Here is a 27,203-nt window from a genome sequence, read left to right on the forward strand (position 1 = left end):
CTTTCCACGTCTCTATTTTCAAAGCTGGCTCTTGCTGATACCGTAAACAGCATACTCACACGCATACCAAACAGACCCGAGTTTTCCACGAGCATGTCCTACCGAGTGAGAGTGGAAGCAACTTGAACGATATGGACTATGAAAATTTAGAAAGGAGAATCAATACATGACGGTCAACAAGGCAAACAAGACCTCTCCCAAGTTCAAATCAGCTCAGGGTCCGCATCAATTCTACATTGCACATTATAGGCAGTGCTGAACGAATGTGGCCATATATAATTCATGCTAGGAAAGATGCCTCTGTATTCTTGGCAAGCACTATGAGCTCTCTTTATTACCCGATAGTAAAGCATAAGAATTGAAAATGCGTTCCACGCCTTGTTGCTTCCAATAACCTTTCGTAGAATTATCCTCTGCAACTGCATCATTTTTAGCGGCAGAGGCGCCCAACTGCGACTAAGCATCCAGCGTGTTCATCGGGAAATGGCCATTCCTTCCAAAACCATCCGTCTGTTCAACGGGCGCGGTTTTGCTCGTCTCAACAATGCCCCGCGACACACTACCAGAATCTTTATAGTATTTACTTGCCACCTGCCTCGTGTGTTGCCTCCAGGCAATATAAAATGCACGGATGGCGGGAACATTGTAGGCCCAGATCATAACATGGAGTTCGATCTGAGCATAGGTCGACGTGCTGAAGTCTGCTAGGTTGCCTGTTTCAACCGCAGACGCATGTCCAAGCCAGATCGCCTTTACTCGCAAGGCGGAAAAGATTACGGCACTTTAGAGAAGTTAGATCCCATTCATATTCACAAGACTTGCAACTGCGGGGGGCGCCTTACATAGAGCTCGAGAATACAATTGCAAGCCCAAGAATACGAGCTCGCAATGGTAGTCGCAGAGTGAAAAGTGTCGGGACTGGCATAATCCTACCACCACCAAAGTGTTAATCAAAAACGCTAGTGTTTTGAAGAATGCCTGTATAACATCAAGCTAGATCGGGTTGGGGAAACAACTTACCAAAGCATACAGTCCGTGCAGATATTGGCAATGCCCACGCCGAACACGAATTTCGCTCGATAGGGTACACAGGTATAATGTGTCCATGTGTTCCAGTAATCCACGGGGCTGCATTTGAAGATCTGGAAAAAGAAGCCGGCGGTGTTCGAAGCTACAACGAGAAACATTACGAAGTAGACGACCTTCCTCTGCCAGGACTGGGGGTGCGTCATCTCGCTATAGAAAAGGAGTAGGGAGAATTTGATCAACGCAATCGCGAGATGGTATACAACAACCTCTATTTCGGCATGCTGGATATGGGTGATTAGGATACACTTTTTCATCTATCAGAAGGGTATGGAAATCTGTACTTACGACCTGGGTTAAAGTCAGAGCATCGAAAGTCATTCTCCAGATTGAGCCGGTCCCCTGATGCACTATAGAATATTAAGTTTTTGCTAATAACAGTAAGAGCTTGTGTGAGTTACTTAAAAGCACCACATCTGTATGAGTCAGCCAAGTGTTACCAGAAAATGAAGCAATTGGCCAGTCTTACTATTTCCAAAGTCACCGGTGATGATAGTAGAGATGGCAAGCGCTGCAACAATGCAGTAGTCAACATGCCTCACACCTCCAGCATTCCATCTCCAGCGTGACCATAATCTCAGTCCTGTTGTGATGTACGATATGGCAATGAAGATGATGATAACGGCCAGGATTCCCCCGGGAACATGCCAATCAGTTGCTACTTTGACCTCGCGAGAACTCCAAAGGACGCTTTGCATAAATGTTTCATTGCCGCCAAAGATCGTAAAGAGGTCTTCGACTTTATACGTAGGCGCACCCAGGAAATCCGCTATAGCATGTTTATCCGCAGTACCATTCGTACTTTCGTAAAGTTGCGCAAGTCGAATGAGTGTTTCGTTTATGCGAGCCGCTTTGATGGTGGAATTACCAATGGACGGTATATCCAGTGAGATCGTTTCCAAGTTGGCTAAAGGGTCCGGCCCATATAGAACGCCAATCAGACTGTCGGGAAGAGAGTAATTTAGTGCCATGCCAGCGAAGGGCGGTGTCAATTCTCCTGGATATCTGCATGGAAGTATAGACTAGCTATAGTTCAATGGTCCAGAAACTGGCGTTGAAGTCCATGAGAGGGACATGGTGATAATATACTATTTGCTATCTACAGGTATATACAGTTCGTGGGGGTGGTTCACGCTCTCATAACTGGGGTCTTCGGAGGTATCACCTTTCTTGAAGATGCATGTATATCGGTGCTTTCTGCTACTTCTATATTGCGCCAAGCCTGGGGCGCCATGCTGCCTTTACGACGTTACTTCAAAACGAGTGGCGCGTTTCTTTAGCACTTCATCGGTTGAAACGCTATAAAATTGATATAAATCACTTGTAAACATTATAGCTAAACCATCCACCTTTCCCAGGATCCTTTTTTTTAATAGGGAATTTGATTCTCACAATGATTTTTACCAATTGTGTTTGTGTATTGATTTGGCCACAGTACTCTTTACGTGAAAGCTAGTCTAGTAGGCGTTCTTAGGGTTGTCTTCAGCCAGGTTTCTGCGGCTAGCGTTAGATAATTGAGGAGAGTTTCAGAGTGAGTAAGAAACCGAGGTTCTACAGTAGAGCGGCGTAGAAAGCAAGACTTGGCAACATGAGCCTCCGCGTATTCGTTGTTATTATCTTTCTTATCTTTGCTCAGGGAGGGGCCATCACGCGGGTGTTAATACGTATTTATACTATAGTCCGAGCACACAGGTACAGGTTCCACGTTTTCACAAGGCCCAAGCGTCCCGTAAAACTACCCACTCTTAACCGCTTTACTAGGGGTTTAAACTTGAAAAAGACAAGATTCGCGATGGGCAAGAATGGACTGGTTCAATTAGCTCAGACAACGGCAAAAATAGGGTAGTCAGGGGAGCATTTAGGCAGATGATGCCTTAATTCGCATGTATTTACTCCCTTTAACTTCAATCTTGCCGACCTACTTTATCCTTTCTACTAGCCCTTACTGAATAGCTATCACCTCCTGCATAACTTTCCCCCTCCTTCATTACTCTATTCTTTCTCTTTTTATATTACATTTCCTTCTAATAGCCCCATCTCAACAGTCAAACACTAGCATAGCCAACGCCACGAAGCTTACATGGGTCCCGTGGGGTAGATCTTGAATTGTGTTCGAACTTCGCGGCTAAAAGAGAAGATCAACATGCAAAACACATCTAGCACCCCGTCCCCGTCCCACACAAAACAAATCGCATGCCTAACACAACTGCCTATTTCGTCTTCAACGTGCAAAACACATTTTGGTCTGGAGATCAGTAGATCTAGAGCCCTATCCGAAAATGAAGAAATACTCCGTCGGTGTATAAGTACCTGCCTATTTCGTCCTCAATATGCACGACATATTCTTGAAGCTTAAGTGACAGACACCTGCCTATTTGGTCTCTATCTGTACTGTGACTCTATGAGTTGTAGTCGGCATATAAAGGTCTTGGCATGTTGATATACGCGCGGCTTTGCGCTATGGTTTTCCTAGAAGCAGCTCTCTGATTGGTTAGCTGTTAGAACTCCGCATCAATGTACGTAGGATTTCTCTTCGTCCAGGCGAATAGGGACCTTCCATAGCCCATAGGATATACTAATATTTGAGGTGACATTCTAGAGCCTCTTCTCGGATTATATGGTGCAATGCTCGCTACATGTGATCCTCATAATAAACTATAAAACTTCTATTTGATGTGTCTTGGTATCTGACTAGATGAAGTGCTGCTATCTCTTATATATTTGAAGTGCATGTAATACTTTGAAAGCGTTTGAAATCGGTTTCTCTTTAGGGAAAGAGGTCTATAATTTGGAGACGAAAACGAAAACGGCTGAAAAATAACCCCAACTTGAAACATAATATAAAGTGAACTGATCTGCTGCTCTAATACAAGCTGGCCTTCCAAACCTGCAACGCATCGGATAATTAGAAGTTGGCTTATAACCATAGAACCATTGCACATGCCTAACCTATACTTTATGATTTGCCAGATCAAAGCCAGGCCCATAGCCGCAGGACCATCTCGCGTACAGGATACAACAGGATAGGTATGTAGTACTCTGTACCTAGGTACAACCTTAATATGTCTTTAATAAGCAGACTGTAACGACATGGAAGACTGACTGCCGGCCCTAAAATTACGCGGAGCCAATTAGATGTGACTCGTCAAGTGGACTGTCAATTTTTGTTGCACGTCGACAAAATGCAGAGCATATATCACGCACGAGCTTGTCTTGTCTATATATATCTCACACGGGCCCATGCTACGCAGATAATATGAGATATGTATATATGATTCGCAACCCGAGAGAGAAGCGCGTGCGATAGCATGAAGCGAGAGAGGATATCATTCCAACTTTGAAACAGAGATTGATGGAAGGTGTAAGGTTTGTTGGTCTTGCTATAAAGAAATAGGTTCTTGTGGATGGAGAGGTTGGAGGTGAGACTAGCTATGGATGATGGAAAGGATGGATGGAATTAAGGATAGCGGTGATAAACGACTTGGTACGAGAAGAAGAATAGGGATTGGGGAAGGACTAGTGAAAATAACAAATATAATCATCCGAGCAAGCATATTTCTGGAAAGCATGTGTTCCGCGATTCATTCATGAATCTAGCTAGTTCAGTCATAGAGCTAAGCTAAGCTCAGAGTTACGAGTAAGCTAGATTTATGACTCGATGAGTAAACCAGCTCACTCGTAAATGCGCTAAGATTCATGATGCACAATTGAGTGGTAAATGAGAAAAAACTGGATATTGAGTTTCCGAAGGGGACGAAGGGGTATAGTGGCATGAATCGGGAGGATAATCCGGGTGCTGAGGAGAGGGAGCCGGCTAGTGCCGACTTTGTTGCTTCTGAGAGCTTAGGTGTTATTTTTAGCCCTATGCACAACCAAATATGAAGTTTAGGTATGGGTTTTGGACGTGGTAGTCCATTATTTTGGAGTGTTTCTTTGCGGGTAATGTTTTGGATACATCTCTTAATAATTGAATGCCAAATGTCCAAGTTGAAAGAGCATCATTTGAGAAAGAACTCCATAACGTCGTATTTTCCGGCTCTAGCTTCATCAGCGGCATGTCCATCCATGACAGCTGTGGTTCCATTGACGTAACATTCGCCGATGAATTCGTAGTTTCCATCTTGTCATCATTGATGCGCTGGTCATCTAAAGTAGAGAAAGGGTGTCGAGATTTCTGAGCAACTCAAGATGGCAGTGTAGAACATACAGGTACCCAAGAACGGCAGAATATATCAAGACTCCCGACTAATTTAATGGTATGGCCGATTAGGTCTTTGCATATGTCTCGGAGATCTTGGCCATAACCGATCTTCTTTTGGTCAGCCATTAGTCTTGTATCTCTTGCCAATACCTACAAGGCGTAGATAGTGTCCTTTGAATCCGTGACCTGGGACAGTGCGACGCTCGAGATCAGCATCTCCATAGTACATAGTCGCTAAATGGCTCTGCCATCAGATGCTTTCCGGATAATTTGACTCAAGGTGGTATTCATCGTATAAGCTGGAATCCCACGGATATTTCCAAGTTGTTCCTTCAAGTAAATATTATCTTGAACGTCTTTGAGTTGGTTTCCTTGCGCTCGAGATGGCTTAAAGAGAAGGCAAATGTCATCAGACTTGTCCCCTGTGATCACCCCAAGCATATGATAGAGATTCAAAGGGTAGGTTATGACGCAACGTCGTCGGTATGATATTGACTTAATATTGACTTCAATTCAAGAGGATGAATGCCCTGGAGGACTATAAATTTAATATGTACCAGAATGAGCAAGGAGTAGTTGGTAATTGAAGGACACTTCGTCGAAAACCGGCATGTTTGTAGGCTGAAGTTGACTTGTGATATGAATTGGAATGTAATGAGAACTCAGAATGTGGTCGTGAGGTGAACTGTCGGCTGAGGCTGTGTATAAACGTTGCCTTTTTGTCTACCACTACCACTAAAACAGCCTTACATTACAACAGCCAATGACATACTAGGTTAGGCTCCTAGCTAGCAATATACATCTACAAGAAATGAACCGCCATCTACTCACTTAGTATCATGTTTGAGACTCTATCATATCATCTATCCAGACCTCGACCTTCTCGGCAATGCTTTCGCTATGCCCTGGAACAATCAGGATCATAGTCCTACAAGTTTTGGAAGACTTACTGATGCAAAAACCATGATCTACTCCGTTCTCGTCAATTAGCATGATGGGTTTCGATGACTCGTTTCCTGGCCCTGCCTGTCCCCTTGCAGCGATCAGAGCATCGCGGGTATGGTTCGCAACCCAGTGGTCCTGTAATTTGTCAGCAATTATGGCTGGGATCCAGTGAGCATAGACGGACATTATCGCCGAAGTAGAATATGAGTTTGGGTCTCTCATCTTTCACTTCAGCGACTTCTTGCTCGATCCCCCAGATATCCTCATCCCACCGATCCTCTGTGATGTTGTCCATCTCTTCCTTTGCCAATTGCCTTGATCACATTTAGCCATTGCACTTCCAGTAAAGATAGATACTTACAGAGCCTGCCAAATACCCATTTTGCTCTTCAAAAATCTTGTGGTAACTTCTGCAGCTTCAGGTGGCATTCTCGCCACCAGACCAACGAGCCATTTCAGAACTCCTTCTGGAGCCAACCATACCAGACCTTTTGCAGCAATACTTGCTCTTCTTGGGAAGTCTGGAATCCGAAACAAGGTACTGATCTTGACCCCACTAGGACTTTGAGCAATATGAGTGACTGTCGGGAACAGTAGAATTCCAGATTTTATTTTCAAAGGCGATGAGCTCTTTTTGAGGCGTTGGATGATCTCAAGAAGGATGTAAGAGCCGACTGAGTGGCCTATTAGGAAAATGCTGTCGAATTGCTCACCCTTGTGTGGGCCCGACTCGATCCGCAACCCTTCAAGAGTTTTCTGAGATCTCTGAATCTGATATTCAAGGCCGTAGGGTGATTCTAGCATAGGTTCAGAACAGGTGTCATCCTCAAAGCCAGCTAGAGATTGGCCGTAGACGTGAAATGTGTTAGACTTTGGAGGAAAATGAAGGGAATCAGAAAGTCGGTTGTGCAAAGTCTTGAGAAATGTGTCGTAATACCCGATGAGACCTGGATTTCCAGTGATCATGTAAACAAGGTGGTAAGAGGCGGATTCATCGTTAGATTTGGGACAAAGTGATATTTGAGAGCTGGAAGCAGTGTCCCACTTAGGGGGCATCGTAGCAAAGTCAGCGGAAAGTGAGAGAATTTGAAAGGAACGCTCCGAGATCCTCAGGTCACTCTAACTCCAGAATGTTCCTGCCCGACCGCTTGCCGCCTGTGTCTCCTGGGAAATGAATATGTATGTTCAAGAGAATTGCGAAAGTTGCTGAGAAAGAAGGAAAGTTGATGAAAGCTTAAAGCTTGGTTGGTATAATTGACACTCCGGTGACCAGGTTCGGCAAATGCGCTGCTCTCAAGAGAAATAAAGGGATTGGCAAGGCTGTCAAACTCTAATATAAGGAAACTACTGCATCTAATATGGCAACTGTCAACCTAGTATTCACCAATCTATATTGTAGATATAACAACGCTATTCGTTTTAAAAGAACTATACAGTTAGTTAATAATTAACTAAGGTATCTAAAGATAGGTATCAACCAAGGTAAGTCCTGCAAAACCGGCCTGTTTCCGCTGTAAAGAATACCGTGTTGCAGCTGTGATTCAGGTCAACACATGATTATTGACTTGAAGGAATCATAATGTGCTTTTCTACTCTGCCATATATCTTCACTCAAGAGTTGTTGAAGTACTTGAAAGTCTAGGAAAGGTCACGTGGATATATTGCTGATTGGAGTCGCTTAGTTAGCGTGGATGACTAAGATATGGCTATGGCCAGTGTGCCAGTGGGACCAGCCAGTTCCGGGAAGAACATGCTCGTCAGCCCAGCTCTGCAAAACCACAACTTTGAATCTCAACCTCGTTCGCGACGCAACGAAAAAGGCCCCCCTTTTAGCCTCGTCTACAGACTTCCACAACCACGTTTGGCATTATCAGCTGCCGCAACTCTCCGCCTGCGCCATTGATACACGCCCAGGCAGACTACAAGCAAAATCTTGCCCTATCCCATCCTTCAGTCATTCCATCTCCCATCAACATCTCCAAAGTCCTTCCACGGGACGCGCCAAGCTTGTGCATCTTCATCAGAAACAACGCGATCCCCCCTCCCACTGCGCAACAAGCTCGGTCTTGAACCCTTCCCGACACCCTCAATCGCCGCTGTTGCCTGCGCCCCTATATTCTCTGCACCACCGGCTTCCTTTTACACGTCGGACCTCATGCGCAAGGCTGCTTCCTGATATGCGCTGAACGCCATCTCAATAGAGACATAAAGGGATATCGCACTGAACAAACATTGCGCCTCCTAGCATGGCTTCAGTTCAAACTGCTCCGGCGGTCCAGCAGACTGGTCAGTCAGGGAACGCGACGCAAGCACAGCCGCAGAGTGTCAAGGATGTATTGCTTGTAAGTCTCTCCCATAGCGTGTTACTCTCTTGTCAATATCACGTCCGTTCCCGGATTATTATTGACGGCTAGTAGAGGTACAAACAGATGAAGGAGTCAGGCGTGTCGGAACAGGACCCCGAATTTCAAAAGGCCCACCAGATGCTCCTCACCCTTAAACAACAGCAGACCTTTCAACAACAGAGGGCCGCCGCCTATGCTCAGAAGCAAATTTTGAACCAACAACAACAACAAAATGCCACGACCGCCCCTTCGAATGGTGCGAACGGTACACGTACCGCTCCGGGGTCGAATAATACCACACCAATCAATAAGCAAACTCCAGCCGCGACATCACTTGGCCCTTCTGCTATATCTGCTACGGTAGCTTCAGGTACGCCTAAAGGTGGAGTGCAGCGATCAGCTCCAGCTGGAAGTGGATACTTCTCGACAGAGCAGCTGGGCATTTTGAAAAATCAAATATACGCCTTCAAGTGCCTTTCCAAGAATATTGGTGTTCCTCAAGCAACTCAGCAGCAGCTTTTCGCCTCTCTACAAAGGAAATCTTCTCCAGCTGTCGACCAAGGGTTTTCAACGTCTGCATCAAGTGTTGACAAGCCGACGCCTAACGGTTCTGATCCATCTGCTAATGAGAAAGATGTTGCTGTACCAAAGCATCATGAATATACCAAATTCAAATCCCCTTATGATCACCTCTCGGATACGATTAGCTATTCCGCACACAAGACGCGTCATTTGCGTCCGATGATACCCAGCATCATGCCATCTGGCGTTGACGTGGAGAAGCTCCGACAAGAGCGCGAAATGATCATTTACAATCGTATGAGCGCAAGATTGGCAGAGTTAAAATCCCTTCCAGCAAATATGGCCCACCTCGATGTCCGGCGCGATGATCTCACCCCGGAAGATACCTTGAAACGGAAGGCTTTAATTGAGATGAAGATGCTCGGTTTGGCCGAGAAACAGCGAAATATGCGTCTAAGAGTTGGCCGCCAGATTATCCAATATGATAATCTTGCCATGACTGCCAATCGCAGCCAATATCGAAGAATGAAGAAGCAGTCGCTTCGTGAGGCTCGTATCACCGAAAAACTGGAGAAGCAACAACGTGATGCTCGCGAGAGCCGGGAGAAGAAGAAACACTCGGATTATCTCCATACTGTTATTACGCATGCTCGGGAGGTCAACACAGCTGCTGCAAATCAAAGACAGAAGATGCAGAAGCTTGGCCGTATGATGCAAGCTCAGCACCAGAATATCGAGAAAGAAGAGCAGAAGAGAATCGAGCGTACCGCCAAGCAACGTCTGCAAGCCTTGAAATCGAACGATGAAGAGGCCTACCTGAAACTTCTAGACCAGGCTAAGGATACTCGTATCACGCATCTTCTTAGACAAACGGACGGTTTCTTGTCACAGCTCGCTGCCTCCGTCAAAGCTCAACAACGAAAAGCCGCCGAGCATTACGGCAATAATGCTGGTGATTTCCAAGACGAATCGGAAGATGATGAGGAGGAGGAAGAGCAAGACACCCGGAAGATCGACTACTATGCTGTTGCGCATCGCATCAAAGAAGAGGTCAATGCACAACCTAATATGTTAGTTGGTGGTACATTGAAGGAATATCAATTGAAAGGTCTTCAATGGATGATATCGTTGTACAACAATAACCTCAATGGAATTCTTGCCGATGAGATGGGTCTCGGGAAAACCATTCAAACGATCAGTTTGCTTACCTATCTCATTGAGAAGAAGAAGCAAAATGGACCATTCTTGGTCATTGTACCCTTGAGTACGCTGACTAACTGGAATCTGGAATTCGAAAAATGGGCGCCGTCGATTTCTCGCGTTGTATACAAAGGCCCTCCTACAGCTCGTAAGCAACAACAGCAGCAGCTTCGGTATGGTAACTTCCAGGTTCTTCTGACAACCTACGAATACATCATCAAGGACAGACCTGTTCTCAGCAAGATCAAATGGGTGCACATGATTATTGATGAAGGTCATCGAATGAAGAATTCGTCTTCTAAACTCAGTGCCACCTTGACTCAGTACTATGTCACACGTTACCGTCTAATTCTTACCGGTACCCCACTGCAAAACAATCTCCCGGAACTTTGGGCGCTACTTAACTTCGTTCTCCCAACGATCTTCAAATCCGTCAAATCTTTTGACGAATGGTTCAACACACCTTTTGCAAACACTGGTGGCCAAGATAAGATGGAGCTCACTGAAGAAGAACAAATTCTCGTTATCCGCCGTCTTCACAAGGTCTTACGACCATTTTTGCTCCGTCGTCTCAAGAAGGATGTTGAGAAGGATTTGCCTGACAAAACGGAGAAGGTCATCAAGTGCAAGTTCTCTGCCTTGCAATCTCGTCTGTACAAGCAGATGGTCACGCACAACAAACTGGTTGTCAGTGATGGCAAAGGTGGAAAGACTGGCGCTCGTGGTCTCAGCAACATGATCATGCAATTGCGAAAGCTGTGCAACCATCCCTTTGTTTTTGATGAGGTGGAGAATCAAATGAACCCTTTAAACACCAGCAACGATTTATTGTGGCGAACTTCTGGAAAATTTGAACTCCTCGACCGTATCTTACCTAAATACCAGCAGACTGGTCACAGGGTTTTGATGTTCTTCCAGATGACAGCAATCATGGATATTATGGAGGACTTCCTACGTTATAGAGGAATTCAGTTCTTACGATTAGACGGTACAACAAAGTCTGATGACCGGTCCGAGCTCCTTCGCGAGTTCAATGCGCCAAATTCGCCATATTTCATGTTCTTACTTTCTACTCGTGCTGGTGGTCTCGGTCTGAACTTACAAACTGCCGATACTGTCATCATTTACGATTCAGATTGGAATCCTCATCAAGATTTGCAAGCTCAAGATCGTGCACATCGTATCGGACAGAAGAATGAAGTTCGAATTTTGCGCTTGATAAGCTCAAACTCAGTTGAGGAGAAGATCTTGGAGCGTGCTAAATACAAGCTTGATATGGATGGTAAGGTTATTCAGGCCGGTCGATTTGATAACAAATCCTCAGAGACGGATCGTGACGCCATGCTCCGTGTGATGTTGGAAACCGCTGAAGCTGCGGAGACTCTGGAGCAGGAAGAAATGGACGACCTGGAACTCAACGAGATCTTAGCACGCGGGCCTGACGAGCAAGGAATTTTTGATAGGATGGATGCTGAGAGAAATAAGGACCTCACGTACGGCTCCCTTCCTGGAAGCAAGCATGTGCCGCGTCTCATGACTGAGAGCGAGCTACCTGAGATTTACATGTCCGATGGAAACCCTATCTCCGATGAGCCGGAAGAAGTCCAGGGTCGTGGTGCTCGGGAGCGAACTCGCGTGAAGTACGACGATGGCCTCACGGAAGAACAGTGGCTCAACGCTGTTGACGATGATGAAGATAGCCCCGAAGCAGCAGCAGCTCGGAAGCAGGCGCGAAAAGACCGCCGTGAGCAGAACAGGCTCAAGCGAGCAGGCCAGATCCCTGGTTCCATTGAAAGCTCACCAGCCGGGAGTCGAAGCGGCACCGAAGAGCCGGAGGTGGAAGTGGAGGTAGAGCCAACACCGAAGAAAGGACGAGGTCGCAAGATGGGAAAAGTTGACAAGCGTAAGGCTGAGGAGCCCGATGACGAACCACCAGCCAAACGAAAGCGCCCTGCACCGGGTCGAGGCAAAGGTGCATCATCAAACGGTGATGCAAAGCACCGGGGCATGCTCCAGAGCAGTCTCAAGAATGTCTACGAGGCTTTAATGAAGCTGGAATCCGATTCTGCGTCTGATGACGATGAGGACGATGATGAAGGTGGGCGTCTTATAATTGGGCCTTTTGTTGCATTACCTTCCAAGAAAGACTACCCCGACTATTATCAGTTCATCAAAGTTCCGATCTCGATGAAAATGATCGAGAAGAAGATCAAGAAAGAAGAGTATTCAAGTCTTAGTGACCTAAGGAGAGATATTCAGCTACTTTGCACTAACGCGAAGACGTACAACGACGATGGCAGCATGATATATACTGATGCTGTCGCAATTGAAGTAAGTTCACTTACATGTCTAATGCAGAGGTATATACTAACAGATTCCAGAATGCTTGTGAATCTCGCATCCGTGACGAACTGAATGACCGTCCCGAGCTTGGTGATCTTGACGACTCTTCTTCCCGCAATGGCGGTTCTACGGCTCCTACGACCAGCGCTGGCACTCCTATGCCGCCTTCGACTTCGAGTGGGAAGTTGAAGCTGACCTTCAACAATTCCCAAATTGCCAATGGTGGCAGCAGCGGTATACAGAGCGACGATGATGACTGAAGGCCTTTTGATTAAACTTTGTTACTTTTACTTTTATTGATTGGTTTGCTATGGAGTATGAAGGATGGTTTCCATATCCTCTGGGTTTTGCTGGCGTGGTTCTGTGCCTTGCGGCGTTTTATACATGGTGGTGGATATTTCGAGGGGAAGAAAATGGATCTTTCGCTGTAACGTAGCTTTGCTGACTTGCAGGATGGAATTTGTGTTGCTTTAGATTGTACCTTTAATAGAAGGCAATGAAAGATGTAAGATGTGAAGTCTAGTTTTGTGAATTGACTTTCATTTCATTATACAGATCTGCAAAGAACTACCTAGGTAAAGTAAGATATACGCCCCACTAGTCAGTCCCTTTTCGACGTTACTCAACTCTATCAATTTCACCTAGCGTCCTTTTTAACGCCGATTGTCTTTACTGACCCCGTACCTCCAGCAAAGAGGCTAAATTTGGGCTGCCAATTATCTCGTCCCAAAAATCCAAAATATATATCACCATCCTCTTCAAAACCTGTGTTGACATAGCAGTAACGCAGTAACGGCTTTACCTCCCCACGCCGAGCTCAATTGACAATCCTCGTCAAACATGCCACCCTCAAACGGCAACCCGGAACCAGACGAGAGGACATCGCTCCTGAGCAAAGACGTTCCGGAAACAATTGAGCCCTCGCTTGGCGATGCTATCACCCCGGGGATGGATGTCAATAGCAGTAGCTCGTGCTCAAAGGGGGATGATCGAGACGAGGAAAGGGGGGAGGTCGAAGATGGGGGTGAGGGAAATCATAAAGTCGCTCAGAAGATGTACCTTTTGTTTCCGGCTGTCTCTATTGGCGTAAGAACTCCAATTCCTCGTGTAATAATGTGCCAGACACAAAATTTGGCACTCATAATCTTCGGCTTTGAATGTTAGGCCCCGCCTAACACATTGTAAATCGATGTCGCTTTTTATGTATATCGCAAGCGCGGTATTGTGGAAATGTTGCGAATGAGAATTAGTGCTGATAAGAGTACTATCTATAGATCTTGTTGAGCGCAGCAGATCAGACACTCGTCGTAAGCAGCTACGCTCGCATGGGGAGTGATTTGAACGCCTTGAACAATACCAGTTGGATTGCTACTGCGTAGGTATCTCATGCCCCCTACTTGATCGGAACAAAGATGCTAATGGAGTCACAGATATTTTCTTACACTTACTGGATTCCAGCCGCTATATGGTAAACTCAGTGACATTTTTGGACGCAAGCCAGCGCTCCTTTTTGCGTATATTGTCTTTGGTACAGGCTGTTTATTATGTGGTCTGGCAAGGAATTTAGGGGAACTTGTTGCAGCAAGGGCCTTTGCAGGTGAGCTGAATCAGCTGATTCTTAGAGGACAGTCATGGCTAATACGGTCGCAGGAATTGGTGGTGGTGGAGTGACTACCGTTGTCAGTATACTATTTAGCGATATTGTACCCCTCAGAGAACGAGGCTCTTGGCAAGGATACATGAACATTGTCTACGCCGTCGGAGCTTCGGGCGGTGCCCCTCTAGGTGGTTTCCTTGCAGATTCCATTGGCTGGCGCTGGGCTTTCCTAGGCCAATTCCCCATGTGCTTCGTCGCAACAATAGCCGTCTACTTCGTCCTCGATCTTCCCAGAACAGACCACTCACACTGGCTCGAGAAGATTAAACGTGTCGATTTCCTCGGCGCTTTTAGTCTCGTGTTCGCAGTCTTCTCCCTGCTCATCGGTCTCGATCGTGGCAGCAACGTCTCTTGGTCTGATACTGTCGCCATAGTCTGTTCTTGCGTCTCTATCCCGCTGTTTGCGATTTTCATCTTCATCGAAATGAAGGTGGCATCTCATCCCTTCGCACCTGGGCATATCATTTTCGAACGCTCCCTGTTGCCCGCATACCTCTGCAATTTCTTCGGGATCGGTGCACATATGGGCATGATCTTTTACATTCCGTTGTATTTCCAGGCTGTTGAAGGTATGTCCGCTACATCAGCCGGTCTACGTCTGGTCCCAGCTATGATATGTTCAGTCAGCGGCTCTCTATTCGCTGGGTTCTATATGCAGAAGACTGGTCACTATTTCTGGCTCACTGTATGCTCTTTTGCGATATCCATTGCTGGGTCCGTGGTAGTGTTTCTTTGCTCGGGGATTTTGTTTACTTCTGGCTGGGCTATGGTCGCAGGGATGGGGATCACTGCTTTCGGGGCCGGGTCAGTTGTCGTTGCCACTCTGATCAGTGTTCTGGCGAACGCGGATCCAAAAGATCAGGCCATTGCAACTGCCTGCTCATATCTCTTCCGCTCCCTGGGCAGCGTCACAGGCGTCAGCTTGGCTGCTACAGTGGTGCAGCAGAGCCTCCGGACACGTCTGAGAGCTAGCTTGAAAAGTGGGAAGGAGGCAGATGAGATTGTTGACCATGTGAGGCAGAATCTAGACTACATTAAGAAGCTAGAGCCACAGATTCGGGTCCTGGTGAGAAAGTGTTATCAAAAGGCTACAAATTCTGCATTTGGAATTTCGATTGCTTTCATCATCTGCGCTTTGGTATCTTCGCTATATATCAGGGAGAAGAAGTTGAGTAGATAGAATGAGACAAGCGCCAATTAAATGAGGTTATCTAGCAACCTTTGACTGCCACCCCGTAAACATTGCGCGTGAGGATTATGAGGCGCTGAAAAGGCATGGCATGGTAACATAATCATGTCATGGTATCATCTCAACCTCAGTATGGCCGAATGGAGTTAGGTTGCACGTATTACACACGACTGTATATAAGTGACTATTCCCTCAGAAACTTTTTTCTCTTTGCGCTTGTCCTATTTATCAGAATACAAAACCTTGATCTGTATTCGTCCCTTACTAAACCATCTATCAAGATTTGCTTCATTACGTGTCGTCTAGGATACAGTGAAGCTTGTTTGCACCCTCCCGTACACCGTCTTTATACATATACCCCTCCAACGCCATGCTTTATATGTTTCACAGATATAAAAAAGAGATAGTCTAGATACTCCTACCGGCAGAAAAGTGATATCTCAACTTAGTTCTAACGATGCGTGCTCTCGTTACACTGGCATCGACACTCAGGGACCGGACACTCGACATGGCGGCTGAACCAAGCAACCGAATGATCCATATGCATGACATGCTTGCATTTGAGACAGAAAGTTGGAAAGTTAGCCATACGGCTAATGGCAGGATCATTCGACAACTCAGGGCGATCGGAGCGAGGAACCCCCACAACCTCCATGCACACAGCGCACCGAGAGAGATGGGAACCACATTTTGGACAACAGAGACCAGCGTTGTAGCCTGAAGCCGTGAGGGGGTTGCGAGTATCGACAGTGGTGCTTGATGGGCCAGACATCGATGATGGTGCCGCAGTGGAATTTGACAAGTCGTGTGCAGACTGAGCGTCACAGTTCAAGCACCGAATAGTGACTTGTCGAGGTGGTGCTGTGATGACAGACTTGCCATTGCGGAGACGACTCTTAGCTGTAGATTGCTGCTCAAATTTGACTCGCAGGATAAACTTCTTGTTTCGTTGCAGTAGGTTTTGATAGTTCTTACGCCACGCTCCGCAGCGAACATCGCTGATATATCGAGGATAGCAGAACGACATGATGAGAATTGGGGTCTGGTAGTCCATGAACTTCTCAATGTACTTTGCTAGGATGTCGACCATGTTTTCTGTGATGCCCGCCAAAACGATGCCCTCGATATCTCCTGTGCTGACTGCTTGCTCCATTTGTTTTGTGAGCCAATCTGTCAACTTGGCATCATCAAATTTTCGAAGCACAACTCCAGTTCGACTACGGAGTGGTAGAGAAGCTTCGTCTGCGACAGATGACCAATCTCCGGTAGTGATGAAGCCGTATATGGCCCGGAGATATGGATCATGGGCCATTTGAGGGTGACTATCGAGAGCATTGGTCCATTCTGTTGCACCAAGATCCAATGCGGTGTTGCTCTTGAGTTTGATGTCAAGCGCCATTGCTACAAAAAGAAGCTCCGTGCCGCCGATCTTGAGAATATCAACAGCGCGAGTTGCAAGTCCCTCAAAGAGGGCCAAGGCAGCAGCCCTAGTGTACTTCTCTTGCTTGACCAGATCATTCAAATCCTCCTCAATTTCAGTAGCTGATCTAAGCACGCCACACATTGAGAGGCACAGCTGTCGGTGATGCGGCTTTTCTGTGCTTGGACCTTCAAAGTCTCGGCGTCCAGCTTGTTTGTTAATACCAGCAATGATTCGTTCCCATTGAGAATCATCGGGAATAATTGAACCAGAGACGAGACGAGACTTTGCCTTTTCACCTATAGAGAATTAGTCTCTTTATCACCACTGCAGACATATAATCTCACCAAGTGAGTTCATCCACACAGTATAAACACCCATATAGCTCAAGTCAAAGGACCCTGAGACCATTCCATCGTCTTTCGTGGAGTTTTCAGCGTCTAGTGATGGTGTCAGAGAACTGATATTTACGGGTCTAGGAAGCTTACCTGCGATCCATTCCCAGACCTCTTGCAGGCATTGATCGCCTGCAGTGATCTCCCAATTCTTCTTGCAATCAAACAAGTAACCACCAAGGGCACGGCGAAGCATGGTAGTATCGATTAACTCGCCCTTAGTTTTTGTTTCTGGAGAAGTACCAGAGGTATAATAGTGGGATCGGTCACGGAACTTTGTGCTGGAGTGAGATCTCCTACTGCCACCTGTCTCTGACAATTCAAGATTACCAGGGCTGTCCTTGTCAGTCTTAGAATCAATGCTGACTTTTGAGAACTTATCGCCCAAATCCTTCGACGATTGAGGCATTGCCGAATCTGCTGGCGCCAATAGATCGATCACAGGATTGTCTTTTGAATGTACTGCTTTCTTGATCGTAGTCGTTAACTTCCGAATTGCTTCTGCCGAGCTGAATTCGTCAGGTCCAAAAACAGGAGCGTTGGCTTTCGCTGCAGCTGCAAATAAGGGGCCGATAGTCGCTTCCTGTTCAATTGGATCCTTAAAATTTAGGAGTGCCGTCGAGGGTAGACCATCTATATCATGATGAGTAAAGGTCAACTTCAGAAAGCTAGAACCATGCAAAGCTTACCGCGGCGAGTACCCCAAGGTAATAGTTGCGACAGGTGGCCCGCAGTGGCGGAAGGTAACTGCAGTATTTCGAATTTCCCATTTGCCCTCAACGCTATAACGCGAGGGTCAAGATCTGAAGTACCAACATTCACCCAATCGAAAGAGATAATACGGTCTTCGGGTCTTTGTTTGTGATCGGGGTCAAAATAGGGATGTTCCAAGCTAAAAGACTTCCCGACTTCCAGTAGTTTGGGGCTCCCGCGGATATCATCTACAGATCCTGGCTCTATGTATTCCTTGTTTGTTTTGATGACTTGGAGCTGACCAGCTGACGACAGGACGCCTAGGGTCCCACGGTGCTCTCTACAATATCTCAGCTGTTTAATATGGACGGTCCTCTCAACCTCAATAGCGCGATCCAGTTTCAAAGTCGCACCCCATGGTATTTCTTCCTGATCAAAGGATTCCAGATACATAGGAGAGGCTGAAGAACGTCCAGAGACACGGCGGTCCCAAACTACCAGTCCAGGCTGGTCTAGAGATGATGAAGCGAAGTAGTTGCAATCATCATAGTCGATTGCAAGATTGTTGTTGCACCTCGTCGGGAAATTGATTACAGCCGAGTTTGGATCTAAATCTGTCAATATTTGAGTCCAACCAATAAAAGTATCGACTACGAACCTCTAAGATCATGGATGCGAACGCTCTGATTCTTGATACCAATGACTAGGGTTTGTGGCGAATCCTCAAAAAACCTGACGCTCGTGACAGCCACACTACCTTCCAGCTTCTTCATGGGTTCGGCTTCCTTATTCTCCTTCCCTACGCCCCAGCCCGGTTTCTTGACGTCCCAGTCAGCCAGTCTTTCGTTTACGTCCCATACTTTGAGACAAGAATCATTCCGGATTCTATCCAGGCCGATTGCAAGAAGACCAGTGGTGTTGAAGGCCACGGACTGACAGGACCTTTTGAGCGTCAGGGGCAGGGTAAAATGATCATTTGAGTCATCGTCAACCCGTAGCAGGTTGACCTCTCCGTGAGATGTCCCCAAAGCCACGAGTCCTCGGATTGCTGGTGACCAATCATATGTGTTCAGAGCGGGGAAGTCGTTGTGTTTGGAAAGCCTTTCGTAATCGAAGCTTCCTGCTTGGGCATTTCTTTTGGCTCCGTATAGCTGAATGATCCTATGATTCAGGTTCAGGACCATAAACTCGTCCCGTGAAGCATTTGGCGACCATCTTATGATACCCTCGTTTCGCTCCATTGTGCCACTATTTTAATGAACAGGTAGTCTAGATCTGACATCTCAGCCAAATAGCCTAGTTGCGATCCTTGTTAGCCATTTGTAGATATTGGGTTTGATAGGAAATACCCCATGTAAGATATAGGAGCACGCTCCGCTCTTGCCCAAGCCAAGCCAAATCGCGTCCCGGTTGAAAGGCGGCTGGCTGCGGCCGCTGGGGGCTGTTTTTTTCTTCTCCGCAGAAAAAGTAACAACCAAGTCTTGACTACAACCAACCACTGGCAAGAAAGGGAAAGATTCGCATTGATATTAAAATCGACATCGACATTATGGCTGGGAAGAGGAAATTCGACGACTCCGATGCTCGTGAAGCCGTTCACGAGTCTCGACAAATCCAAGTCTACGGCAGCGATCCAAAACCCACCCCCGCAAAGAAGCCCCGCCGACAGGAGCCAAAGGAGTACAAGAAACAGATGCACGCGTCAAGCGTCAATGATATCAAGAAGCGCATACGTAATGTCACAAGAAGGATGGAGCGTGTGGAGGACCTCCCAGCAAACGTGCGGGCAGAGGATGAACGTGCTCTCGCTGCGTACCAGCAAGAACTAGCTGCAGCGGAGGCGGAGAAATTAAGGCAGAAGATGATTAAGAAATATCATATGGTCCGGTTCTTTGGTATGCTACATTGTTCCTATCTTGAAAATAATGTGTTCTAACCCGGCTATCACAGAGCGCCAAAAGGCTACCAGGCAACTCAAGAGGCTCCGGAAGCTTTTGCTAGCAACCGAATCGATAGAGGAAGTCGAGACATTGAAGGCCCAGATGCATATTGCCGAGGTCGATCTTAATTACACACAATATTCCCCTCTCTGCGAAACATATATTAGTCTCTACCCTCCGCAGAAGAACTCGTCAGAAGACTCAGCAGATGCGCCTAAAGCAGACGATTCGCAACCGAAACCACCCATGTGGTCAGAGGTGGAGAAGTGCATGGGAGAGGGAACTCTCAACAAACTTAGGAACAGGGTTGGGGCTGTTCCTGCTATAAAATCGAAGCCATCGCAGCAGATGAAACCTGGAAAGTCAAAATCACAGCCTGCCCCTCTACCAGATACATCGGGACTGAATAGGAGGCAGAGGAGGAGCCAACAACGGGTTCAAGAGGGGGACAAAAAGGGCAAGAACAAATCCATGGGCTTTGAGAAGAATGCTATTTTTGGGGCGTCTCAAACCGTAGGGAGAAAGGAAGTTCCGGAAAATGACGATGACAGTGATGGCGGGTTCTTCGAAGCATAGCATTTGTATGTTACAGGTCTCTGGTTGGGGAGGCATGTCTGTGGTGCTGTTTGCTGGCGTTGGTCGATCATGATACCCTTTGCAAAGCAAGCTTGTGCCAAAAATTGGCGACGTCCTCACCTCTGTAATAGGCAGAAATAAAATACATGGTCGTGTTAGGTGAAATATACCAGATGTTGAAGAAGAATTGGAATAGATGGGGAGATTGAGCATTGAAGTCTTCAAAATGACCCCTCCATTACCATGGCTTTTCAAAACATTTGGATCAGACTCAGCGACTTTCCCAAGAACAAGTGAAAAGATAGACTGACAGTTGCTACCCGACCTGTTTCAATGTCCAATTCTACCAAAAAAATTTGGTCTCTCCCAACCAGGCCAGGTCAATTCAGAACCTGTGATTGGTTCATGGTCACATGAATCCCTGCACTTTCCTGCATATCCCCGAACACTTGGCAAACATAGACAATTGTGACTATTTACCTCTCTTCTCTTCCTCCCATCTCTCTTTGTAGAAGGTTATTGTCAGGTCGGCATTTCTTTGCACCTTATCCAACAAAGAGGACTACTATAGGCAGTCTAAAGCACCACGGTGCTAGTGCCAAAATGGACCCCAAAATCGTCGGGCCCTTTCCGTCCGCCAATATACCCGAGAGACTGCATTTTCAGTCTATGGAAGAGTTCGACCGGGAATGTGAGGAACGAGAAGCTACCGAGAAAGTGAAGATGCAGTCACAAAAGAAAGTAAAGGGACCGCCTCCGGCCAAAAAGCAAAAGAAGATCGTGGACGTCAACGCCCTAGCAGCGGAGGCCGCGGCGCTGGAAGAAATGGGTGATATGAACTGGATCGGGAAACTTAACGGTCAGCTCTAAGTCCAGAACCCCCAGCTTAAGCTTTCCTTTCACTTGCTTACTTACAAATGCCCAGAATATCGAAGCGTCAACCCCGTGAAAACACCCGTAACCGGGCCCCCTTACAAGGAAACCCCTTTACCCCAGGACCCCATGCGGCACACGTGCATTGCTACCATCCCGGAAAGTATCCAGAAATTCGGCGAAGGCTTCTCTTTTTCCAACAAGAAGAACGCCAAGAAATATGCGTCCAAGTTAGCCGTCGACTGGCTCATCACGCACAACTACATGCCCGCCGACGGCACGGTGAAGTTCCCCAAAGTGCAACAGCTACCACCCCTCCCGCCAAAACCCAACACCTCAGTACCATTACCATTACCATTACCATTACCATCATCATTACCATCACCATCATTTACAACTTCCGTTTCACCAGACGCACCAGCGGCGGCGACGAAAACAAGCTCTTGGGCAAGTCAGGTGCCAGAGCTGTGCACCAGGCTGGGATATGACACACCGACGTACGAAATCACCAAAACATCGGAGACGGAAGCGTTTTACAGTGGTCATGCGCATTTTGGAGGTGATCCGAGGATTGTGGGGAAGTTTGGGCCGGTGCAGAATGTATTTGGGCAGAAAAGGGCCAAGGAGGAGATTGCGAAGGAGTTGGTTTCCTTTTTGAAAGATATTGAGAGGCAGAGACTGGAGCAGCATGAGTCGGAGGAGAAGAAGAGGAAGAGAAGCTCTGATAGCTCGCAACAGGAACAGCCTGCTGAAGAAGTTGGGAAGATTGATGGTTGAAAGTCACGCGTGTAGATTAGTTTCATTGTGGCTAGTTACGATTTATGAAGATCTGGGAGGGCATGAAAAAAGTGATGGAGAACAAGACTCCGTTAGTTTAGACAGAATTTGGTACTCTGGGTACTGTTATGGACTACGATGCACAAGGCTCTCTGGCGTTATGCTAATGGGTACATTTGTTGGGGAAATCATAAGCATATGGAGTTTTGGTAAAAGTCGAATGCCAGCAAGAATATGCTATCCAACTCTACTGTCTCACCTGCCTCGTCTCATCCATGCTTGAACTCCCAACGCCCATGATCCGCAGCCCACCTCCCGACCCCAATTTGAGTTTGTTTCGCCTCATTTCTTCCCCTGCTGGCGATTACCTCGGCCAGCTCCACTAGCAGCACCCTTTCCCTGAGGTGGTCTCGTTTTCCTCGCACTCTCTGGCAACTCAGCAACCTTCTCCCCATCCTCCCACAAAGTACCGACATCTAACTTCCTTCCCACCACTTTCTTGAAGTATTTAGTGCTCAGAACCCCTTTCTCATCTCCCTCTGTCAATACTACTCCATTATCACTGATCCACCACAAAACACCCCCATCCTTCAAACTTTCCTGAATATCCACATAGATCAGTACCTCGGCATCCTTTCTCATCCCACTAATGACACCCTGCTTATCTTCCGGTAGTCCAGTACTCATATGAATATGATTCCGGCTCATTTTCTTCAGACCACCACTCTCAATAATAGCTTGGTAAAAAGCGAAATACGTTCCATGTACTACTATCTCCGGGACGTTGCCAGCTTCTAGAGTGATGGGTACGAGCAGAGCTGCGGATTCGATGGCGATGCTATGGCCTTGATTGGCGCGGATGACCCAGTCTGATGGGTCTTCCGATTTGGGATCTGGTGTGGATTCCAGGGCAGGATTGGGCTTCATTGAGAAACGTTGCTTTTCGTTGTCTGAGACAACATCTTGAATATCGGCGAACGTGATTTTGAGAGATGCTAGGCGGGGCCATTTCATCTAGTAAGGACTCAGTAAATGATGCTTGAAGTGTTGGCGTATGACTTCTAGAGATCACGGGACTAGTATAGATTATACTCCTGGCGGCAGGTTGCTTTTCAGAGCTGAAAAGAAAAGGCCGACTCACAACTTGGTCTAGCCTCCCAAAGCCCTCGTTGTCTAGCTTCAGACCAGCATCTGCTGCTGCATGTCTCAAAAGCTTCGACAGAGCTTTAGAAATCTGCATCTCTTTGTTTTGAGGACCCCCATATGATTTCCCCCCTCGTCCCCCCTTTCCTCTGCCTCGTCCTCCGTGAAACTTCTCTTCAAAGGCTAGCTCTTCGGGAGGATCACCTATATCTTCTTCCAATTTGCGATTAGCCATGTCCAGAGATGTGTTAAGGCTGGCGTTTTGCGAGTAGTATTTAGGGCAGTATTCCGTGTTTGGAAAACACCTGGGTTTTGACAAACTCAATAATTTTGGAAGAGTAAAAGCCCTCTTTAACATATTTCATGGACAAAAGAAGAAGGCAGCAGGTGCAAACCTAAGGGAGAAGAGCTCGCTTAATTATCATTAGCCTTGTGTCACGAGAATATATCCGCCTAAAAACAGTCATGCCGGGCTTCTTGAACCTAGAAGCAATTACCCCTGGCTTCTGATTCATGGGCAACAGTTGGGGCAGAGTTTCTTCTACGACCTACGCCTCTATTTTGTGAAATCATACCTACTAATTTGACATCGTGAGCGCACAGCAGGCTGGTTCAAGCATCCACTGCCATCCACCATTTTGTTCACGAGCAGCTCTTAAAGGACACCATCATCAGGAGTTGCAAGACCTATCATTCGCAATGCAAACCCGGAGTCGCTTCACCGGACAATCAGCGATATTCCTGAGGAGATTCCCCTTAAGCTGGCTACATGCTTCGAGATCTCTTCAAATCGCTACCTCGACTGCAAAGCCTCATCAAATTTGAAAGTCTATATCCTGTGGACCTTCGCGTTCTTTACAGAAGTCACCCTACCAAATGTATACAGCTTCTTGCAAACCGGTCTATTCATTGAGACCCCTAGATCACCAGCAAGGTAGTCTTAATATACATCAATTCCAGCCTATGCAAATTCTACCAAATGCCACCCACAAAAACCAATAGGAAACATCACTTGCTAATCAAAGCCTCTCTATCGGGACCAGTTCCAATATAACTGACTTTCACCTACAAAAAGTTAATATCATTTTATTAGAACTGGAGCTAGATCGTCAATCTTGGCTCAATTCCAGGAGGGCACTTACACCAATGAATTCTTCTATGTATTCACTAAAGATGAAACAAATTAGCAATGTTAAATCTCATCAAGACACACGATATGCCGTGGAAATAAAGCATTGCGCGTTTTCGGTATATGCAAAAGCACGGTGCTAGAAGGATTCAGCTTACATATACGCCCTCGCTTCTTTCGGTAAATCGTAATATGTCTTAGCTCCAACAGTAGACTTCTGCCAGCCCTTTAATGTCTCATACTTGATCTTGACATTTCCGAGAAGTTCTAGGTCGGCTGGGAAAGAGGCGAGTTCTTCGCCAGTCTCGGGATGGATATACTTTCTTAGGTTAGTTTTGAGGCACGACGGGGTGGGATAAAGATGAAGATGAAGTGGTGTAGAAAGGTAGGAATTTAAGAGAACTTACGGCGGTCGCAACCTTGAGAGTGGGGAAATCATCTAGGACATCAAGCCTAGAGGGAAGCGAGTTAGCGTTCATTGTCCGTAAGAGTTTCAAAATTATCAAATGACAAGCTCTTACTTGGTGATGTTTAGTTTTGTGTAGTGGTTCGCTGCGTGGGAATATCTATCAAAGTCAGTACAATTCTTGATATCATATTAGGCATCTGATGGGGGAATCCCCCAGATGTATCCACATGATGGGTGGTATACTTACTTCACCACAACCAGATCTAACCATCCACAGCGTCGCGGTCTACCTGTAGTGACGCCAAACTCTCTCCCAATCTTCTGGAGCTTGGTACCGACTTCTTCGGTATCTTCTGTTGGAAAAGGGCCTCCACCGACTCTGTACAACCAGTTATTACGGCCAATTCTCACACAAATGCAGAGTCAAGAGCGAGAGAAGGCTTCAAAAGATCGACTTCTATGCGGATGCCAGCTGATAAATAGGTAGGGGCTGAAGGGCAAAAACAGACGTACCTGGTGGTGTATGCTTTGACAACCCCAATGATATCCAATGGCAAATGCGGTGAAATTGCGAGTCCGGTGAAAATACCAGCGATTCCAGTGTTTGAAGATGTCACGTACCTGTCCAACGAGTCAGTCTGGTATAACGCCACAAATGGGAGAAAGGGGTATTTTGAAAGCGCAGCTTTCAGATAATCCATGTATTACGGCCCGGGGTGGATAAAACGTACGGGTAAGTTCCGTGGTCAAGACTGCAGAGAATCAGCATGGTAATCACTCAATAAGATGTAAATGTGGGAGAGGAAAAGTTATTCAGGAGACCCAACACAGCAGGAATATGAAGGGGGGATGGCGGGGGGGGAACAAAAAGTGGTTAGTTACTCTAGCATTAGTGCGTTTGCTCCTAAGCAATTAATCAGTATGCCAATCCTCTAAGATAAATAGGCAATCGGGTAAGAATATGCACACCTTCAATGAGTAGAGGTTGTTTTGCCTTTTGTGCAGATTGGATGAGTGGTATAGCATCAATTACGAAAGGGCGAAGGTCTTCTCGGTATCCCTACAAGAGGGTATTAATTATGGCCGGGATCTACCAGCGACAGGTATGACTGACCTTGAATCTCGTGATTTCCTCCTCCACATCGTACTTCAAAAGGTCTCCCCATCGTTTGTGGGCCGCTCGTGCCAATTCTCGAATCTTGGCTTCGAACAGCGGCTCGTTGAAAACTTCGTGGACTCGAATGCCAGAACGCGATGCCTCTGCAAACTATATATTAGCACTATAAGCAGGACAGCCTGAGCGGTTTTACGAACTGGTAGAGTACGCTGGACCTATCCCCATCCTTGTCGTTCCTATCGACTTTTTACCCAGTTCGACTTCTTCCAATCCGTCGACCAACTGATGAAGGTCGAGAACTATGTGGCAACGATCCTATACCAGAATAAATACAGCCCACAGTCAGATACGGATAGAATAGCATACTGCGATGAATATCCGCTCTCTAACATTCTGTAGTCCTTTGGATTCGAGATCTGAAAGTTCCTTGTAGAATGCCTTTATGTTTACCACAACCCCAGGCCCAATCAAATTCATACACTCTGGGTTGATGAGACCAGAGGGAAGCAAGTGGAAGTCGTAGGTCGTCGAGCCGATTTTGATTGTATGTCTATATCGTTCTTGTCAGAGAAGGAAAGGAGAGGAACGAGTTCGCATGATTCTAACCCGGCATTATTTCCTGGAGTGAGACGAGTTAGTACGGATTCCGCTGTGAAAGTAGAAGGAAGAGCATCTCGACACCCAACGCGAAACAATATATAGGACGACTAACCTCCTTGAGCTCTCGCACAGAGTCTTATGTCCTTTTGGCAGAGGATGTCCTAATAACGACTCAGTCAGAAACAATTGGGAGTGAATTATAGATAGTAGGTTCTTCGGAGGATATTCCCAACTCTCCCAACTCCTACATCTAACTGTCGAGGGGCCAACTACTTACCACCAGCTTGCCTTTCCCTTCATCACCCCTATAAAGCGCTTAGTATTAGCTCCGAACTATTTCTTGGGAAGAGCTGCAGAGCTGAACTCTTAGGCTCAACCAGCCCCCCAGATCAGCACCAAACCCAGAGTCAATTATCGAACGTACCACTGCGCGCCCAAGACCACGGTTGCCATGTTTAGATATGTGCTGAAGAATGCAGATCCTTACGTGCCAATTGAAGAGTAGAGGAGAGATACGGGTGTCTTGGTTGTACTCCAATGTCTTTTGCTTTTATTGTATTGTTGCAAGAAGTCTGAAATGACTCCGGTCCCGGTGATGGTGGGATGCAATGCGATGGTGGGGTTGGTTTTAGCGCGGGGAAAT

General features: G+C 46.6%; 7 protein-coding genes across 7 annotated transcripts; 3 read left to right on the plus strand and 4 right to left on the minus strand.

Annotated features, from left to right (window-relative positions):
* Positions 1 to 6,124: 6,124 nt before the first annotated feature.
* On the minus strand, positions 6,125 to 7,288 carry LDAH (Lipid droplet-associated hydrolase; the record flags this gene model as incomplete). Its single annotated transcript, XM_031148754.1, has 4 exons — positions 6,125 to 6,192; positions 6,238 to 6,367; positions 6,417 to 6,546; positions 6,594 to 7,288. The coding sequence occupies 4 exons, from the start codon at positions 7,286 to 7,288 to the stop codon at positions 6,125 to 6,127; spliced, it is 1,023 nt and encodes a 340-aa protein (XP_031006553.1).
* A 1,190-nt stretch (positions 7,289 to 8,478) lies between these two features.
* On the plus strand, positions 8,479 to 12,902 carry snf21 (Chromatin structure-remodeling complex subunit; the record flags this gene model as incomplete). The annotated part of the gene is made up of 3 exons (XM_031148755.1): positions 8,479 to 8,574; positions 8,650 to 12,630; positions 12,681 to 12,902. 3 exons carry the CDS (start codon positions 8,479 to 8,481, stop codon positions 12,900 to 12,902), a joined length of 4,299 nt encoding a protein of 1,432 aa, XP_031006550.1.
* Positions 12,903 to 13,482: 580 nt separating this feature from the next.
* On the plus strand, positions 13,483 to 15,479 carry fnx2_1 (Vacuolar membrane amino acid uptake transporter; the record flags this gene model as incomplete). The annotated part of the gene is made up of 4 exons (XM_031148756.1): positions 13,483 to 13,728; positions 13,917 to 14,017; positions 14,073 to 14,239; positions 14,293 to 15,479. 4 exons carry the CDS (start codon positions 13,483 to 13,485, stop codon positions 15,477 to 15,479), a joined length of 1,701 nt encoding a protein of 566 aa, XP_031006551.1.
* Positions 15,480 to 15,939: 460 nt separating this feature from the next.
* On the minus strand, positions 15,940 to 19,237 carry SEA4 (SEH-associated protein; the record flags this gene model as incomplete). Its single annotated transcript, XM_031148757.1, has 5 exons — positions 15,940 to 17,207; positions 17,256 to 17,348; positions 17,397 to 17,936; positions 17,993 to 18,610; positions 18,655 to 19,237. 5 exons carry the CDS (start codon positions 19,235 to 19,237, stop codon positions 15,940 to 15,942), a joined length of 3,102 nt encoding a protein of 1,033 aa, XP_031006558.1.
* Positions 19,238 to 19,545: 308 nt separating this feature from the next.
* efg1 (rRNA-processing protein) lies at positions 19,546 to 20,512 on the plus strand (the record flags this gene model as incomplete). The annotated part of the gene is made up of 2 exons (XM_031148758.1): positions 19,546 to 19,891; positions 19,947 to 20,512. 2 exons carry the CDS (start codon positions 19,546 to 19,548, stop codon positions 20,510 to 20,512), a joined length of 912 nt encoding a protein of 303 aa, XP_031006559.1.
* Positions 20,513 to 22,504: 1,992 nt separating this feature from the next.
* Positions 22,505 to 23,663, minus strand: Trpt1 (tRNA 2'-phosphotransferase; the record flags this gene model as incomplete). The annotated part of the gene is made up of 2 exons (XM_031148759.1): positions 22,505 to 23,176; positions 23,304 to 23,663. The coding sequence occupies 2 exons, from the start codon at positions 23,661 to 23,663 to the stop codon at positions 22,505 to 22,507; spliced, it is 1,032 nt and encodes a 343-aa protein (XP_031006589.1).
* A 650-nt stretch (positions 23,664 to 24,313) lies between these two features.
* LHYA1_G003791 (Adenylosuccinate synthetase) lies at positions 24,314 to 27,013 on the minus strand (the record flags this gene model as incomplete). Its single annotated transcript, XM_031148760.1, has 15 exons — positions 24,314 to 24,370; positions 24,448 to 24,472; positions 24,593 to 24,753; positions 24,842 to 24,887; positions 24,956 to 25,000; positions 25,091 to 25,222; positions 25,357 to 25,464; positions 25,726 to 25,747; positions 25,813 to 25,903; positions 25,958 to 26,103; positions 26,158 to 26,275; positions 26,327 to 26,520; positions 26,673 to 26,721; positions 26,838 to 26,865; positions 26,985 to 27,013. The coding sequence occupies 15 exons, from the start codon at positions 27,011 to 27,013 to the stop codon at positions 24,314 to 24,316; spliced, it is 1,251 nt and encodes a 416-aa protein (XP_031006588.1).
* Between the last annotated feature and the right edge of the window lie 190 nt (positions 27,014 to 27,203).

The sequence above is a fragment of the Lachnellula hyalina genome (genome assembly GCF_007821495.1).
Source record: "Lachnellula hyalina strain CBS 185.66 chromosome Unknown contig00042, whole genome shotgun sequence".
Lineage (NCBI taxonomy): Eukaryota > Fungi > Ascomycota > Leotiomycetes > Helotiales > Lachnaceae > Lachnellula > Lachnellula hyalina.